The sequence below is a fragment of the Electrona antarctica genome (assembly GCF_951216825.1).
Source record: "Electrona antarctica genome assembly, chromosome: 6".
NCBI lineage: Eukaryota > Metazoa > Chordata > Actinopteri > Myctophiformes > Myctophidae > Electrona > Electrona antarctica.
The window spans coordinates 44123925-44144115 of NC_136811.1; the positions used below are offsets into that span (position 1 = coordinate 44123925).

Genomic DNA, 20191 nt, shown 5'->3' on the forward strand with positions numbered 1-20191 from the left:
ATATAGGGAGAGTTGGATGGAGGGATGGAAGGAAGGACATTGATATCATTTGAGCCTGCCACCAGTCGGGCTGAAAATCTAAAATAGTTATTAAGTAGTCAGATCAGTGCTTGTGCTTAGGCGGAATGTGGTAAAAAAAAAAAGAAAAGAAAAAAACACAGGGCAGCTGCCCTGATAAGTAAAGCGGTCAATATGAGACTCTATGTAAGGCAATCTAAACGAGCTATCATATTCTGAGAGGTGGGGCATTTACGTTGTTATCGATAGTCTCTCTCAGGCGAGTGAGGTCTTCCATGGCAGCGTCCCAGTTCTGCATCAGGATCTCAGAGGCCAGCTTGCCCCAAAGAGAGCTCAGGGCATTCCTGTCCGTGGCCGGGACCTGCATGGGGACAGAGAGACGGACAGCATGGCACACTTGTTAAAACCTGTTAGAAAATAAACAGCAGGTAGAACCATAAAGTAATAAAAGGATAGAGACCGAACCGGAGCATTAGCCCCCCCCCCCCCCCCCCCCCCGCTATTAATTTCGATGGAAGTTGCTCAGTGGCGTTTTGAAGCATCCGAAAGACTGCCGGAAGTACAATTATAACTCAATGGCTCGAGTGAGCGGAAGTTAAGCCCGGACCTCAAATTTGAGGTCCTGGGATGACGCACATGACGTCATGAACTTCCGTCCACCTCCATGAACGTGCTGCAGTTCCACTTTTTGCCAGTAGGTAGTGGCAGCTTCAACGTTGGATAGCCTTACTGGGGGCTTGGGCAGAACACATGAAACAACATTTTTCCACATTACTTGGCAGACTGAACCCTGATTAAAAGTTTCTTCAAGTGGGCTGACTGAGAGTGTTCAATAACATCTGCATCCTTGGACACTGAGCACAGGCTGTTCCTACTACTTGCTTGGCTTCGGTGGCACTGCCGTTTGGTGCAGTCACTTTTCTTATTTATACTAGATAAATGAATTAAATTATGTCATCCAGGGGGAATGGGGCATGACAGAAAAAGAGAAATGGATCATGAAAGACTGTTTAGCTTTTTATAAAAACATAATTTGCTGTATTTGAGATACAACAACCACTGCATTGCAGATGGCCATGCTGAACGATACTTTCAGATTACCACAGTAAATGGAGCCATATTTGAAGCATGTGTGTAACTGCTTTCTATACAACTGGACACTGCTGAAATATTAGGTTGGTGCCTTGTTTACTTAACCCATTTTGGGCGGGAACCCCTTTTGGTGTTAGCATTATGTTATGCTTTAGCTATTGAAAAATAGCAGATCTACAAGCTCATAGCGCGCCACCGAGCGCTGTCTGTTTCTGACATAGAAACAGACATTTTTAGAATCTGATCTCAGGTCAAAATGGGTTAAGGAAGCCAATTCTAACATCTTAAAAATGTGCAAATGGGAACATTTGATTAACCTTTTATTTCGCAGGCAATTTGTCCTTTTTCAAGTGGATTAACGATCATTTAACCCAACTCGAGCCAGGTCAAGCTGCCCATTTGGTCACGAACACTTTTCAGCAAGCTTCAGGGTTCAAATGTTATTGAGACAGGGTCATGAGGCCAAGGGTCGGGCTGTCTGTGACATTGTAATACCACACTAGTGCACGGGTCAGATACCCTCTAATCAGTATAAAAGAGCTGTAGACTGGTCTGTGTTTAGATGTGTATCGCTGTTGTGGCCCGCCACGCCTCTAGATTAAACCTTTGGTTTCTCCTACCCGCCATACCTGGAAAAAACGAAATTGAAATTGTTTCATCAACTGCAATTAAGTGAAAAATGAGCTACGCTACCAATCTGGAAGAACAACAATCAAGCTGAAGGGTATGGATGGGGAGGGCAGGCACACCTAGCATCTCAAGGGGATGGGTGGTGTGTGTGTCTGTGTGTGTGTGGGGGGGGGGACGGGGGTTGGCATCCCCTGTTCCTTTGACTTTGCATTGACCTCAGGACAAATCCCTTGTGAAAACACTCTGGCCTCTCTGAGGGGTCTATAATGAAGTGTACCACTGCTGCTGCTACTACGGGTTTGGGAAACACATGTCTGGGGGCTTTGATCAACAAGGCTAGAAGGGTAGAGGGAGGTAAGAGACTGAGAAAGAGACCGACTCAGAGACTGATTCACAGAGAGAGAGAGAGAGAGAGAGAGAGAGAGAGAGAGAGAGAGAGAGATAGAGAGAGAGTCAGAGAAAGGAATAGACAGATAGAGGTGGAGGCTATTCAGTACGGCCTGATTTTTGAGCGGCTATGCACAGCTTTGTGTGTCTGTATGAGCACGGAATGTGCTCAGCTGATTGGCTGAGCACAGAATGTGATGTATGATGATATTTATAGTTATAACTATATTATAATTATTAAGTTATAACAGGTGAGATTTTTTAAATCTTTAATTAGGTTCTCTGAGAAGAACTTAAAATAACTTACTGTCTGCGCTTTCTGTAAGCAATATCTTACACAATTAATTAAAGGTCGCCCTCACTAACCAAAGATTACCATAGCCTATTTAAAAGGAGCATGAAGTGATTTGGAGAACTCCCCGGTCTGCCCCAGTAACAAGATGTGCACATGCACGCAATACAGTGGGGGGACACGCAACAGGCCAACAGCACGCACACCAAGGCTCGCCCCCGCTCGATCATGATTGGCGGAAGGCCCATATCTATCCCGATTGGATGAAGGCTGGGCCACCTAGCTAAAAACAAAACCTACGTTTTTTGACCCCAGGGGTTACATGGTGACAGGGAGAGGAACTCCTTATATGGTCAGCACACTCTATAGTAAGGAGGATTATCACAACAAAACAAAAAAAGAAGTGATATTTGAATGAAGTGACATCACTGAATATACCTTTAAAAATCACACCCGTGTGAACTGAGTGGTGCAAGGTCTTATATAGCCTGATCAGCTGTGGTCTGACGTAATGTCAGTGACCATAGTAACCATGCTCATTTTTTTGGGTACACACACGTACAGGTACACACATACATAGACACATAGACACATAGATACAGACAAAGCTGGTTGTTGGAGTGGTTTGCACTCAAAAAATCACACCCGTGTGAACTGAGTGGTGTAGGGTCTTATATAGACTGATCAGCTGTGGTCTGACGTAATGAAATCACACCTGGATGTGATTTCACAACTGGCTTTTTTTGTGCAGAGAAAATGACCACGGTTGCTATGGTCATCCAGTTCACCCGGGTGTGATTTAATTACGTCAGAAATTATTTTGAACATAGCAACCATGGTCATTTTTTTATGCACACAAAAGCCAGTTGTAGGAGTGGTTTACACCACTCAAAAAAGAAATAGCCTGATACAGTATAATGCATGTAAGAGAATGTCAATTGAGGTTTTCTTTCAAATAAAATGCTATATGCTGAAGTAAATAAAGTTATTTAAACCAGCCCTAGAAACTTTCAAACAATTTACAAATAACATGGTGATTGAAATAATCTCCAATCATTACCCCTGTGGAATTATGTTACAAAAGTCTCAAGACAACTCTTATTATGATAACATAATTAGGTTGAAATATGAACTGACCCCAACAATCTCGGCACGGATATTCTCCCTCACAAAGGTTGTAGGATACCGTTTCTGATTATAATAAAAGGCTTAAAACAAACAAAAATAATCAGGTAATCAAACTCAGGTTGAGAAATTCCTCTGAACTTCGGCATGGCAATCACTCTATAGTGGAGGCCGGGCTACACCCTCAGGCTCATGGGAAACTCTGGCCAACAGTAGCCCATGATAACACCAAACACCAGACGCAGTGACATGAGTCAAGCAGGAAGTCAGGGCGGGTGTCTGGTGTGCGGCCAGAGAAACCTAGACGCAAACCACACACCCCCTTTCTCCATCGGACAGCCAGTGGAGTGGACTGTGAGACATGACAGATCCACAAGTAGGGGAAACACCAAAAAAAGATCAGGTTTCCGTTGGAATCCCAGTAATTGGGAAAGAAGAGTATTAGAGTATACTCTTTTTTTCCCCTCCTCAGACTAGGGTAATGTAGACTCAGATATGTGAATGAACTACAGTTAGTTATAAGACAGGATGGCAGGTAGGAGGGGGAAAATTAAGACATACAAGGTTTTCCGCTGACAATCGTCACGTGATACGTCACACGTTTAGATCACATGACCGGAAGAAAACTCGCTTCTCAGGGCTGCTGGGTAATTGAGTGCCAATGCAATCCTATGGAGAATCATGGCAGTGTCCAGGTGGCTCCGTTCTTCTTCCTTGTTTACTCGCGATGGTGGAATATTTTTGGACCTTATGACAAACGATCGCACTATTTTAATAAATGTATCGAAAATTATCGCAGAAATCGCCTTTTCACGCCCGTTTTCTAATGGCGCTCGCCACTCGGCACCGAAATCGCCCTTTCACGCCTTTTTGAGTGGTGTAAACCACTCCTACAACTGGCTTTGTTAGTTTACATGTCTGTCCGTACCAAAAAAAATGAGCATGGTTGCTATGGTCACCCAGTTCACACGGGTGTGATTTCATTACGTCAGACAGTACGTCAGACCACAGCTGATCAGTCTATATAAGACCTTACACCACTCAGTTCACACGGGTGTGATTTTTTAATATCAATTGATTACGGTGATCAATTTTGTCCTGTGTGCTCTCATAACACAAATAAATAAAAACGGAAATGGAAAATCCGCTGGTCTTATGCTGTCTATGGGGACGCAGATTCTTAGAACGCTAATATCTCGGATTCTTCTTTTTAGACCCAAAACCAGCCTGATTTGCGGCTCCTCACTCTAAACGTTATGATCTTAGCTTACAAAAAGTATGTTTTGGGTGGAATAAATGACAATCGTGGGACATGTTACATAGCGGATTTACTTCCTGACTCTCAGTGTCCGGCTTTCAAACTAATGGTGCTCGCCGTTGAAAATACATGTGGCGCTCAGCCACCAGATGGCGCTGTGGCGCCGAATGAGTTAAGGCAGACTTTCGTGAAATGGAGCTACGTTCACGATCAGGTGATCTTATCGAAAACTTTGGCGATAAATGTGTGGAAAATCACTGACAAGAATTCCAGTGGCTGTACAATCCACCAGCACAGGGGAACACCCAGGGATGTACTTGTCCAGTCCATCCAGTCAGAAAAACTGAGGCCTTTGATCATGGAACACACCTTAAGACTGTTCTGGCTAACATTTTAAATACAGAAGTCATAATAAAGATGATTACTGTAGCCGTGGGAGAAGAAATTGGCAGCAGTGCCAATAGAAAAGGTCAATGTTTCATCTCTCCAAGTGTTTTGTTTTGTTTGTTTTTTTCTCCCTCTCTCTTGGAAGTTCCTGACTGCTACGTTTGGCTGACCTCCAGGTCATTATGGCAGCTTTCTACACACACTGCTCGGCATTCACTGGTGGCCACGCTAGAAAAGTTTCAATACCTGGGTTTTTCCAGCAGTTACCTTAAGTTTCCATTGGTTTGCGAAATGGGCACATTTTCGCTGACTGACCAGCAACAATAAATTTACTGTGCTGCGGATCTGTCGGGACACTCAATCTTTATTCTCAACATCCAATCCCTGCATTAAGCGATGATATGAATAACTTGCTCTTTTCGCGCTAGGCCACACTGTAACAGGACCTGAGGCCTGGATTTTGCAAGGCTGGCTTCCTTCATTTAATTGACTGGGTTTCCCACGTTAAATGACTTACGGAGCCTCGCCTCCCATAAGGGGGAGGAAGATGGGGGGCCTATGTGGATGGGAGGTCCACAAAACACAGAAAAGAGATGAGGGGAGAGCAGTATAAAGACTGCCACTGATGAAATCCATTTCCCCCCAAACACACACTCTCTCTTTCTAAAAAGCCTCTTGCATTGTCAACCGTAAGCAACAGATATCTAGTTACAGAGCCTGTTCTGGCTGGAACATGAAATGAAGGGTCTAATGATTTGAGGGGCAAACGAAAAGGGAGGGGGGGGGAAAGAAAAGTCATTGCTGGACCAAGAACATCATACCTCAATTAGAGCAATTTTGGTGTATTTAGACAGAATTGCAGAGCCATAAACAACTGTTGTTGGGATGTGTGCTTCCTTTCTTTTTAATTTTCTGTTTCTTTGTTTTTCATTTCTAACTCATCTCGTCTCTGGGATGAGTCTTCTTTCTGTAGAGGCGGGTAACATCACTGAGACAAGCCATCAAATGAAGTACCCAACTGCTTTGGGTTAAGAGCCTTGTTTATAGCAGAGAGGGCTCATCATGGTTCAGAGTCCCTGCCAAACCTTTCAGTAGAGGACACTCCAGCACCATCAGTGTGCATGACTCGCCAGAGTCACTGACAAGAGGCAGTACAGTCGAGTATCAAATGCCAATTAGAATCGGAACAGAAGATGGATGGTCTTGATATACATCTTTTTTTCACTAACGAATGGACAAAATGTTGATTCGATTCTTGCCCATTCTTTCAGGATTGGCTTTGGCGCAAGCCCTTACTTCACCACAAAGCTCAGTGCAGAACCAAGGACAAACAAAAACAATAAGACAAGTGAGTGACACTTGGAAACCACTGGCTGGGTAGCCTGGTTAGAACCAGGCCGGTCATTACAGGACATACATGCTGTAGGGATGAACTTGTTAACACTGGCTACTATATGACACCACAGCAGGAGTCCCTGCTTCCAGAAGGAATATAAAAAGGGTGAAATTGCACAAAAAGAATACCCATAAACCCCTTTTATTTCATTGCGTTCCTATTCTGGGGCATTTAAAAATATATATATTTGCATATCTACTAGCTCAACGGGTCACAGAATGTCACAACGCATTACAAGCTTGTAAATAGGCTATTTTTGGCAAAAGACATTTGGTGTAGAAGGAAATACTTGCAGACCTAGAATAGAGCCCTAGGGGACCGCAGTTAACCAAGTACTAGGGTCTAAGTGGGAGTGACACAAAAAAGCAAACAAAACCAGGACTCACCAGTCCCCAAGAAACTAACAAAGACATCTGTAACATTGTGGTGGAAACTTCTGTGAAGCAAAGAGGTCACAGGCTGACCATTCCCAAGACTTAGGGCTAGCTAATGTTACAAGTTACAACACTCCATTGTGACCCAAACTCCCCTCTCCCCTCACTCAGTTTGCGACCAAGGTCCCTAAAGGGCTTTGCCGCCCTCTGAGGAGGTACAGCTCCCTCAGAGTCCTGCTGCACCTCGCCTGTTCACTGTGTAGTTCATCTTTCACTCAATTCTGAGGGCAGTGGGATAGACGCCACTAACACCAGAGCCCAGGCAATGAGTCCTTTGTTTATAGAGGAAATAAGAAGTACGCATGTGTAACGAAGATACTGCCAGTACTCTCTGTGAACTGTAATTATCTTCCCCCACAAAACCTACTTTGGTATTATCTGATTTCCAAAATATTTCAACTGTTGGAAATTATTTAATCTAGCTCTGTGCATACCTCTGACTTTGTCACCCTTTTGTTATTATTTTCACGTTGGTTCACACGCAGAGTGTAGCGTGGGTGGGAAAGAAAAAAAATCAGTGAATTTGAAATAATTTCCCCCTTGCAAAATTGCCACAAATTCTCTCGATAACAAGCCGGGACGATGAAGCATAATAGGTTACATGTAGCCCTCTTGAGGTTCACTGGGGATGCTATGCATAACTGAAATACACCAAATCCCAGGAATCACGATCTGGCTACAATGCTCAAATCAATAAGCTCTCGTCTGAGGCCCGCCCAGCGAGAGGACTAAAGACACATTATGAAGTCTGCTGCTGAACACTTGGCCCAGTAAAAGATCCTACTCGAGTCCTTGAACAGCAGCCTTCCCCTAATACAGACGACGTGCAGGGAATCGAAGAGGGAATGACGTAAGCTTTTCACATTCAATTACCGATAAGTGTTCTTTTCCTCCTCTGCGCAAGCGCTGGCCTTTAGAGAAATTAAAGTAATCTGGCAAACACAATAAAAGAAGTGGTGTGCCATTTCAATATTTCATCGTGGGGATGGCTGGGGGCAGTAGCTCAGAGAGGGAACCGTGCAGTAGCACAACCACATTGTTAAATGAATGTAAAAAGGCAAGTAGACATCTTGAAGAGGTCTGTAAAGAAAAGATAAGTGTGTGATAACATTTAACTAGTTAACTTCATATGACCTTCAAATGACAATCCTGTCATTGGCCCATGAGTTTGTCCAGTGGGGAGGCACGCACGCACGCACGCACACGGCAATTCCACTGACGCACGCACGCACGCACACACACACACACACACACACACACACACACAGCAATTCCACTGATTTGACCGACTACAACAGTAGCAGACTAGCAACAGTTTGCTGACACACCCCACACATGCATGTTGACTTAACATTGAACTTTTTCTTTCCTTTACAAAAATACCAAAAATGTAGTGTGAATGTTTTATTTTTGAGTGGTGTAAACCACTCCTACAACTGGCTTTGTTAGTTTACGTGTCTGTCCGTACCAAAAAAACTGAGCATGGTTGCTATGGTCACCCAGTTCACACGGGTGTGATTTCATTACGTCAGACATTACGTCAGACCACAGCTGATCAGTCTATATAAGACCTTACACCACTCAGTTCACACAGGTGTGATTTTATTTCATTATCAGCAAACAAAGATAAAAGAGTCACTCCTGCGCTGAGTGTTTTGCCTGGAGGTGGTCCACAAGGCCACCCCGCCACAACACCTGTCAATCTCAAAGACACCTGACTTCTTTTATATTTTGAGCGCAAAAAATTAATAGAAATGCACTCTGTCGAGATGAGAACTTGCGCCTTGCACACAAGTAGGCCATGTATGGCCTACTTGTGCTCAAGCAGAGCGCGCCATGATGTGCGCTCACCACTGGCATCACCGCTTTGTATTGTATCTCTACTTTGAGTGCTAGTAACTAATGTCTAATACAACTGCTGTTCTAAATCCTTTAGACCCGTTATTGACCTTATATCAACCTTGAAACGTACCATAGTTATGTCACCAAGAATGGTGGTCCCTTATTGGCCGCTGATGGTGACGTCAATTGTAAACAAGAGAGAACACCGACATACATACATACTGTACATACATACATGCGCTCTGCTTGCGTAGTAACAATAATAATAATTTTATAATTGAAGTCAATGGGGCTCTGATCGGGCTGAAACCTCACCCAAAATTGGAGTCATACATCATAGATACGTCATAGACATCCGACGTCACAGATGACTGACACCACAGGCTGTTCCACCAGTGGTGGAACCAGTGGTGTGGAGTATAAATGGGGCTTTAGTGTGTGGGCGTCTGACAACGGTTGAGAACTTACCAAGACTCGGAAGAAGTAGAGGTATTCAGCAGCTCCAGAATAGTTTCCACACTCATATTGGAACTTGGCATATCGATACAGGGTGTCCAAGTACTCCTGACGGAACTTCAAGGGAAACACAAAACAATGATCAACCATTAACACGTACATTCAGTACGTGTTTCTGCCATAAAACATACAAAAGAACAAGCGATAAAACATTTCTTTACAGTATCAGGTTGAACTTGATGAAGCCCTGCATGGGTGAAACGTTGTTTGGTAAAAAATAATAGAAAAGGAGTCTATCATAGCAGTCTATCATGTGCAGACATTCCCTTTTTTCCCACTTGATTAATTTTGGGTCCAACACTGAGTTTAAAGAAACTGTGGGGATGTGCATAAAACCCCTTCTTTCAGTATCGAATTTAACCACTTAACGCCTAGCGTCCTGATTATGCGCATGTAATAGGCAAACAAATCTATATCTACAAGCTCATCAATGTGTCGCATCGGGTTTTTCAGCAAAAAGATTTGGTGTGGCCTGGGCCGTGGCTCAGTGGTCTGGCAGTGTGCCACGGGTTTGACTCCCGATCCCGACGGCCTTTACTGCATGTCTTCCCCCCATCTCTCTCCCCATTTCCTGTCAGCCTACTGTCTGTCCCTCCATGAAAAAAATATATAATAAAGGCGAAAGCCACAAAAAAAAACCATTAAAAAGATTTGGTGTACAGGGATAAAAAGGAGGGGGCCAAGTACAGACCCCCGGGATACCCTGGTCAGTGTAGTATGTAGGGTTTAAGTGGTTATGCCTCATACTGTACGATGAAAAGAGGACATAGCCAATTTACAAGCTCACATCACGTCACAATGCATTGTGAGCTTGTAGATCTGCTATATTCACAATTTGACAATTTCCCCTATAATGACCCAAAACAGGGATGACAGGTTGAATGTGGTTAAACTGTGACACGGTCATACAGAGGTTGTTTATAAAAAGAAATGGGCAGTCAAGCACATAAAAACTTCTAGAAAACAAACACATTCCACTTGTTGTGTGAAAAATACAACGTAGTGGTCATATGAACTGAAGTGTGTCTAACAAGGATATAATTTGGGTTCTACATTATATGCTTATATTTGAACATCCTTCCTGCTGTCCGGCACCTCAGAGCAGTTGTTGTTCTGACGTCAGTGTGAACTGAGGCCATTCAATGTCTCTGACAGACAGACAGCGGGTGCTCCAGGCAGCCCAAGCCTTTCCCACACCCGGCCGAGGGGCCCCGTCGAGCCTGGGCCGTGCGTGGAGTTGCACTGAGGACAGGGTGCAGGTCAGCGGGATACCGGAGTGGGAGGGGACCGACAGAGGGGAGGGGAAGAAGCCAAACAACGTGCCAAATATAGAACCTCCGGCATTCTTGCGGCTACATCCACGAGTCCCGAACCGTTCCGTTTATTCTTAACAATTCACCACAGAATGTAAATGTCCACAGAATTTTTGCAAGCCATACAAACCCCGAAAATGAGTTAAGGTTTTTGGGAAGTAATTTTGCATCTCCCTTGCTTCAGCTTCCCCTCCCACACTGCACCCCTAAACACCCATGAGTTCACATAGCAGTCATGGGAAACACAGTAATGAAAACTTACGTTGTGTTTCTCCGCTAGATAATCAAAGAGCATTCGTCCATCCCTGAAAAAAAGAAAGCAAAGAAAGCCGTGGTTAGAAGCCGTTTAGCAGGAGTCGCCAGTTGGCTGACATCCCTTTCTCCGGAGCATCACTCAGGTGTATTTTTCCATGTCTGGTGTACGTCACAAGCTGTAGGCAAATAAATCCATTTCATTTTTAAATCAGGTTGATGGGCTGTTTGTAACATTTGCTTTGGCCATTATACCTCTATGTTGCCGTGTCTAACAAATTAGAACATCTCATGAAGACATGAACCAAATCAATCCTGAGTTCTGGCTTCTGGGAACATATTTTGAGGCTATGGTCTTGTAAATTATGCCCACATTGTTCCATCCAGTTGTTCTGTTACAGATATAATATTTATATATTTGTATGTCTTTTGTAGTGGCAAAAAGCAGAACTGATGTTTATAACAAACATCTCAAAATGAAAAAATAAAGTCAATAAACAAGGAATATTGTATTGCTGGGAAATATGTAGTTCCCCAGTAGACGAAGCAGTGGTTCTGATTTTAAGGTCACATTGACCTACGTTTGGTACATGAAACACAGTGCCTTTCCTAACAGCAAATGTGATTATCCTAGGCCTAATAGTATAGGTCGGAGATGTGATCCAGACAGGGACTCGCACAGACAAAAAGTAAATGGTACATTCTGCATTCATGTAGAACGGACGGATAAACCGTGAGGTTCCCAGTTCGATCCCGTGCTCCCCCAAAGTTAGTTTCAACACGTCCTTGAGCAAGACACTGAACCCCTAATGGGCTATATGGACACACAGCATTTTGGAAAGAACTTGGGCCCCTTCCTTAATTCCTTCACAGGTGTTACCGTTGATACTAATGAAAGCTCTGTTACATTCTGGTCTAACAGAGTCAGGGTGCTGCTGCTATTGTGAGTGTTGGCTCACTGGAAACACTCTGCTACACCAGTGGGTCTCAAAGTGTCCTTGAGTGAGTTCCACACCCGTACGGGTGTGTAACTCTGAAAGTGTACAAATGGAACCAAATGGACCCATAAGGGTCCATTTGGTTCCATTTGTACGCTCCCAGAGATATGGGGGTCCTTGAAATTAAAACGTTTCAGACCCACTGCACACTAAATGGAACAAAGCCTTAATTAGTATCATTGGTAACACCTGTGAAGGAAGTAGGGAAGCGGCCCGGAAGTAGGAAGAGTTATTCTGTGTGCATATAGCCCAAGCCCCCAGGGAGGCTCTCCAACGTTGAAGCGCTCGGCCCTACTGGTCAGGGGTGGGACTGCAGGCGAACCGGTGGATTTATGATGAGGAAACCCTGTGCGCACTTCCGCAATTTGGGCACCAAATCAAAAAAAATCGAAAAATGCGGATACCATTCTTCCGGGTGCTTCAAAACGCCACTGAGCAACTTCCATCGAAATGTGCAGGTTGGTGGCTTGAATGGTTTCCTCCACCATCAGTGTATGAATGTGTGTGTGAATGGGTGAATGTAATGCACAATCTATGTAAAGCACATAAAAGCGCTATATATTATAAATGCACCACTTACCATTTATATAAAAGGCACCATTTAACATTCACACACACCAATGGCAGAGGAAACCATGCAAGGCACCAACCAGCTCGTCTGCAACAGTTAGGGGTTAAGTGTCTTGCTCAAGGACAATTCGACACTAACCCAAGGGTAACCAGGGATAAAACCGAGAACCTTCTGATTTCCAAGCAACTGCTCTCCCTCCTGAGCCACGGCTGCCCCAAAAGGGAGTGCATTTGTGCACATGTATGCACACAAGTGGCACAATCCTTGGTAGGCATCTATCTGCCATCTTCTTGCTACCCCCTGCCTAGAGACTAATGAAGGACAGTATGAGCTCCAAGGTTACCATGTTCCCTGTGGACGGAAATGTTAGCCTGCGGTGTCTGGTGGGAACATAGGACCTGATGTATCACTGTATGGCCATTGGCCATACCATCCTATAAGGCAGACCTGGACATTACACGGCCCAGGGGCCAAATACGGCCCTTTGGCTGACTACTTGGAAATTAGAAAATAAAACATACTTATAATAATAATTGTACCATATGCGTGGACTAAAACTGCATTGCTGTTTATTCACGTACACAATCCGTTTTATGCTGTGAATTGTGTGTGATCGACAACCTGTTACCATCTTTGTCACCCCTCTAAAATGTCCGCTGAGCTCCACGCATGACAAAAAAAAAAGAAAGGTGGATGCCGAATGCAGAGGTTTCAACAAAATATGGACTACTAAGTATTTAGTAACTAAATACTTAGTAGTCCATATTTTGTTGAACAAAATTTTAGTTACTGAAGTCAGAGGTAATAAACATGTAATCTTACCAGCTTGTCAAAACAATGCTATTTAATGCTTTTTATATAGAAATAAAATGTATATTATGCAGAATTGAGTTCACACCTGTATCTAGTGGTGGGAAACAAAGCATCCTTGACAGCAGTATCCTTTTTTTTAACCACATGAACCCTAGCCTCCCTATTCTGGGTATGTCATAATGGGTTTTCTGAAAGTGAAAATAGCTGATCTACAAACTCACAGCTTGTTGCATCATTGCAACACGTTATAAACTTTAAGCTTACAGATTACTTATTTTTGGTGGAGAGATATTGTGTAGACTAGGGGAAAAGTCGAGGATAAAGTATAGACCCCTGGGGGACCTCAGTCAACTGAACTAAAGTATATAGGGTTTACGTGGTTAATGTCATGAATGTTATGATCGGCTTTAGGCGAGAGAAAATCTGCTGGTACAACCAGTAACTACCCTTTGTGAAAACATTTGCACTGTATTACGGCCTCTGGTTGCACTAAAACAAGTCAAGGAAACAGAGGCAGTTTGCACAAACATAAACCCCAAAAGTGGTTTTCATTGCCTCAACAAATCCAAACAAATGAGAACATAGCTAGAGCCTAATGGTGACTGTAATCCTGCAAGTGTGTCTAATAATGACTGACTGTTTAAAGATTAAGCCATAATGAGATTGACCATGATGATTAGGTTTGGCCTATTACATTTCTGGCTTCAGCTGTCTGAAAAAAGTCTGGTAACTATGAGATAATTGGCAAACTCTGTTGAATAAGAGCTTTAAGTACAACAGGCTTTTCAATACTGTATTATCGTTTGCATTTCATGGCTGTTTTAACCCATTTTGACCTGAGATCAGATTCTAAAAATGTCTTCTACATCCTGACAGTTTTCTGAAAAAGCTATGTTTCTATGTCAGTCGTTCTTCGATTTAAAAAAAATAGCAGACCTACAAGCTCGTAGCGCGCCACTCGGTGGCGCACTATGAGCTTGTAGATCTGCTATTTTTCAATAGCTAAAGCATAACATAATGCTAACACCAAAAGGGGTTCCCGCCCAAAATGGGTTAACCCAAGAAGACAGGACTAATGGATTTAAATATTATCTAAGCACAGTTTTGTCATCTTTAGTACAACATGATCCTCTGTGTAAATCTAGAAATAATGTTAAAAAAGAATCCAATGTATCAAGCATAAGTTAAGCAGATAGGCCACAATAGCTAAATACGTATTTTGCTTGCCTTTTGGCTTAAGACAGAATTCTTCAGTTTCCCCAGACAACTTTCCCATTGTTTTACAAATCCAATGGTTATCAAAAAGAATCTAAGAATAACAAAAGACAGAAACAGCAAAATGATACCGTGTCCAAAAAAGACATTTACCAAAACTGCAAATTGACACAAAAAACATACAAATAGCTAAGATCTAAGCACAGCCTTCAACTCTCACATTACTGTTCAATTATAACCCCTGTGAAATGTTGGCTTTAATAAACAAATGTCTATATTTCAAAAGAAATAACGAGAGAAGACCAAACTGGAAAATGGATAAAAATGTAAAATGCTTTTGATTAACTGTACTCACTCTCGCCAAGAGGCAAAAAGAAAGGATAGACTGAATTGGACCAAAATATTTTAATCACCGCAGACGACAAAATAGCTTTAATAAAGTTAACCACATGATCTTGTGTCTGTCTCTGTTCCTCCCTGTGTTTGCTGAGTTTGCTCAACGAGACCCTTAAAAGAATGAGAGAATTCTTTCATTTGATGCATTCCCATCACTTCTTCAAATACAAATTTCCCTCGTGGTGTTGCCGTGCCATCTACTGTATTAAATAACACTTTGTTTTGACTCATCCTGGAATCACAAGAACACGACCACTAATAAATGTCAACCGCGTTCCGTAACCTCACTACATGTCTTGCATAAAACCTCTTTTGCGGGTATGTTTGGCAAAAAACACACTCTCTATGCTCTATGTCACTGTGCTTTTGGTTAAGAATTGCACTTCACTATTTCCACTGCAGTAGCTCACACAGACTCACCTGTTGGACTGCATCTGCTTAGTGGTCTCTGGGTCCTCAAACATCTTCACGATGGGTTCCGTCTCTGACTGGAGCTGCTTTAATTGAGCCACTACGGATATCCTCTTCTCCCGCAGAGCTGAATAAATCAAGTTCATGATCAATAACGAAAATATATAACCTATAAATATGCTGTGTATAGCAACAACAAGAAGTTACAATGACACCAGTAACAGTCGTCGCCATAATATCTTCCATGGAGGTGATGGTGGTATATTTCAGGAAACAGACTGACTAGTGCTTGTGTGTGTGTGTGTGTGTGTGTGTGTGTGTGTGAGTGTGACGTGTGTGTGTTGTGAGGGGAATCAGAATCAGGGGCATATAGGGGCAACATAGTTCTCGGCAGCTCGCTAATATTACGAGTGTACTAGTGTATAGCAGTACAGACGGTATGAACAGTCACATACTCTGGGGAATCTCCTTATCGGAGAAGATGTTTTTGTACACGTCCATTGCGAAGTCCACCATGTTTGTCTCACTGAGGAGGTCCAGCTTTCCATGAAGCAGCTCCTGTTCATTGTAGATCTATAAAGAGAGGCATAACAGAAACCAAATGAGGATCAGTAAAGGTTAAATAATATAATTGGTATTACTATTACATTATTATTTATTAACACATACTATTATTATTTCTATTACTAGTAATAACGTGACCGTTTCAATAGCTACCTTAATAGTTTTTATCATGTTACTAGTTATTATTATCTGTTAATTATCTCTCAGTAAAGTTCAAATTATTCTGCTAACGTCCAACTAGTATTACACCTATCTGAATAACATGAATACAAATTAAACCCAACTAGAGATTTTTAGGGTGGAACAGCAAGATAAGAATGAAATTATAATTGAATTATTGTGTCCTGCTCAGTGTGTTGTGACTGTAAAACTCACATCAACATTATCTGTGTTGCTGTTGGGTCGTTTGCACGACATTCAACACGGCATGTTTGAAGGTTGAATTAATATATTGTTACTTATATAGCTGTTATAATAGCTGTTACTTAGATTAGTGAACCTGTCCTGATCAGTTAATGATGCTGATGCATGGCAGCTTGTTAGTTAGCTAGCATTATATTAGCCTAATAGGCAACGCTTTGTTGATATTATGTATCATATGTTAGCGTTAGCAATAGCAACTAGCGAAAGTCAACTAGCAAGTTAATTCTTCGATTATGTAACGGTAATTTATTTCACTGCTTGTAACTGGGAGACACAGACACTAGTCGACCATGACCATCTATAAATTGTGTCGCGCAGCTTGTCTAAGCGCGGCTATCTACAAGATTATTAGCTAAGCTTAGATATTAGCAATGCCGTTAGCATAGCAACTGTCGGTATTGCGAATGTTTTAAGACACTGGGTGCTCCACTTGGGCGGTAATGTTACTGTCCTAGGAAACACTAAAGTGCGTAAAGGTAACACTGCCCAGTGCCCATGAAACTGTACCCGGGGCATACTCCGTGTACTGAAACGAATGCTGCTCGTAATAGTCAGCTGAAAACAGCTCCAAGCTGCACTACTACAACCGCGCACGTGGCGTTTATTTAGAACTTTAAAATGCCACCTACGTTTCTCGTTGCATACCAGAGAACGTACTATCGCCTGCTTTAAGAATAAATCCAACAAACCTCTTTGACAGAAAGAAATTCCAGCAAAGGGAATACAAGATGCCGGTCCAAAAAATGGGCAATTTTGGTAGTGAGATCGTAATCCGCCATCTTTACCGCGAGATAGCATAGGAAGCGGATGGAGCGGAGCCGCGGTGTCCATAGTGACCGTGACCAACCAATCAGCGACAGCCTCAGCATCCTCCAAGAAGAATCAGAAAGAGGTGCCAAAAGATGCGGATGTTTCAGGATTGTTATTACAGTGTTATTCACAGCAATATGATATTATTTCAGGACAAAATAACGTTAGAGAGCTACAATTACAGCCTACCAATTCACAGATAAATAATAATATTGATACATTAAAATGGTATGTCGATTTTTGTTATGTTATGTTATCGTCTAATCAGGCTTTAACACCCCAGAAAGTTTAAGTTGCTCGATTCAGTATTTAGATATTTGATATTCATTTTAGCTGCCTAGCCCCCTTCTATCCAAACCCATTGTATCTTCAAACTCCATCTTAACCATGATAGATTCATCAAAACGCCCAACATTTTTTCTGGTGACCCATACTGCCCTCCTAATATGTGAGGCAGCCTGAGCATCAGGCAAATAATTTATTTAAAAAATCACATCCGTGTGAAGTGAGGGGCACTCTTAATCATCACACATCATCATCATCATCATCATCTTATTCTGGGCAATAACAATTTGCGTCCTCACTTTTCGGTCTTCAATTTTCTGTCCTCACTTTTTATCCTCAATACGTACTGCTCAGCCAATCAAATCATTGCTATATGGGGTAGGCCTACAACACACAAAGTTGGGCATAGGAGGGGCTAGCACAGTAGCAGCAAATGTCCGCTATAACATAAATTGATGTACGATGACAAGAGCGCCCCTCATTTCACACGGGCGTGATTTTATTTATTTTACAGGTAAAAAAAAGAAAAGTCTTCCTGAGTCTTGAACCCCGGCTTTTTATACATTTCCATAAAAATAATTATACTCCAATTTTCCCAAAAGTTAAAATGTCTTCACTGTGGCCCGGACAGCTGACGTAGCGGTCCGGGCAATATGCTCAATGTAGCCTGACAGCGACCCGATCCCGGCGGCCTTTGTTGCGTGTCACTCCCCATTTCTCTCTCCCCATTTCCTGTCAAACTACTGTACTATCAAATTCAAATAAAGGCATATAAAAGCCCAAACAATAAATCTTTAAAATGTCTTCACTGTCCAGGTGAATGTAATATTTATCTTCTTCAATTCAGCAGCTGCTCCATGTGCTGACCATACCCAGAAGAGAAGAGCCAATATCAGCTACAAAATGGCCCATCTTTAATAGGTTTCACTAGTACCTTGTTTGCTTGACAACCACACGGCACTAATCCTCAAACAATTCTGTCCTTGTTACTGTGGAGCTTTCTCCCCCTCTTTCTCTCCTTCTCCCTCCCCTCTGACAGCAGGTAGAAATGAGTCATAAATAGACAGCATACACCGTGGCCGATGCTGTTTTACTAGGTGCTTCTGAGACAGCCAGCTCTGGCTTAATGTCAGCACTCTTTAAAAAAAAACAAGAAGGAAGGAGAAAAATATACAGACCCTTCTTCTGAAGCCACCTTTGTGAGTTCTGTTCAAAACGATGTTCAATACGATAAACAAAGAGCCTCCCAAGTACACACAAGGCAGTAAAATACTTATATGAGGCAACAGATCTTTGTATGTATTTTTCAAATTGGATAAACACCAAATAACAATTCAAAGATATACATGTATGACTACTAAATTGCACAGGTTTATTCTCTTTCAACCAGCATATGTTTTTTGTTTCAACATTCTTAAGCTTACTTTGTTCGAGTGTGTTGTTTCTACACCCCTCACATAAATCAATTCACTCCAGAACAACAGCTATATGATTCAGAATTTTGTTATAGAATAGATAAATAACCCCCCTTAGAAAGTACATGTGACATAATCTTCTTTGAAGGAATACGAATACAGTATGTGAGTCATCAAATTTGTGTACAACCATCCTTATATGTTTTTTAGTAATGATCAGATTATGCCTAAGCAGATAATCCTGTGAAGTTAGCTCCAATTCAAATATACTTTGTTTTCTGCTGTTGTGACGTTTGAACACACAGCTCTTCCTCAGACTTCTGTTACATACAGGAATCCATAACATGTAACATATAGCACACATTTTACATGGCCATTAATCAAATTGTAGCAAACAATGTATTTCATATTTTACATACAGTACATTTACGTATATAGGGGCTACAAAGGGTACATCAAGAAAATCATATTTCTCAATAGTTTGTACTCCAAAAGGATCATTACCATTAGGCGCCTCTGACTATTTATAAAAGTTCCTGGTATTTTGAAATAGGGAAAATGTATCACCATATGCAAAAATGAACACTCCAAAATAAAGAACACATAAAATAAAGTATAAGACAGCAGTGTACTAGAGATATGACCCAGGGAATTCATTCACAGGAATGGTCTAAGATCCAAATCCTCATCCAAGTGCCCACTGCCCAGTGTATGCATCCAGAAGAGTTCATGTTTTAGGAGCATAGAGTTTATAACTCCCCCTCTGTGTAGAGGTTTTATTAACTCAATTCCCATATCTGAGAGTGGAAGTGTTGTGTTTCACATTGGCAAAGTGTACAGGAGGACTAGATGTTACATAGTTCCTGATAGTACTGCAGTGTTCAGCGATTCAAGTTTTGAACGTTATTGAGGTCTTACCATTTTATGTGAGAAATGGCATAGGTAATAGGTATGCTCTGAAATTGTTGGCAATGACCACATCATTTTCAGAGGGGACAGAGCAAAGGAAATAATGTGAGGGTAAGTAAGTAAGTAAGTAAAAAAAGCACCTTTCACAGACAATTACAGTCACAAAGTGCACAACAATACAATTAAAAGTTAAATTAAAAGTCAATAGTCAATAAAACAAGTCAAAAACTAAATCACTAATGAAGTAAGACAAAATAGACAAAATAGAGTTAAAATAAAGCAATCAACATTTAACATTTAACCAGGCCGGCTATGAAAAGGCCTGTTTAAAAAGGTGAGTTTTCAACAGTCCTTTAAAAATGTCCACAGAATCCACAGTTCTTAGGTAGAGTGGGAGCTCATTCCATAGCCTAGGGGCAAAACCTGCAAAGGCTCGATC

At 42.0% G+C, this 20191-nt stretch overlaps 1 protein-coding gene across 1 annotated transcript in view; it reads right to left on the reverse strand.

Moving 5' to 3' along the window:
* eif3ea (eukaryotic translation initiation factor 3, subunit E, a) overlaps positions 1 to 17155 on the reverse strand; it is a 53493-nt gene extending 36338 nt beyond the window's left edge. Inside the window, exons 1-6 of the mRNA XM_079503363.1 lie at positions 17023 to 17155; positions 15802 to 15919; positions 15356 to 15473; positions 10953 to 10995; positions 9330 to 9434; positions 254 to 379 (exon numbers count right to left, since the gene is read on the reverse strand). Of these exons, the coding sequence (XP_079359489.1) occupies positions 254 to 379; positions 9330 to 9434; positions 10953 to 10995; positions 15356 to 15473; positions 15802 to 15919; positions 17023 to 17112 (600 nt within the window). The 5' untranslated portion in view covers positions 17113 to 17155. The remainder of the gene's footprint in view (positions 1 to 253; positions 380 to 9329; positions 9435 to 10952; positions 10996 to 15355; positions 15474 to 15801; positions 15920 to 17022) is intronic.
* Between the last annotated feature and the right edge of the window lie 3036 nt (positions 17156 to 20191).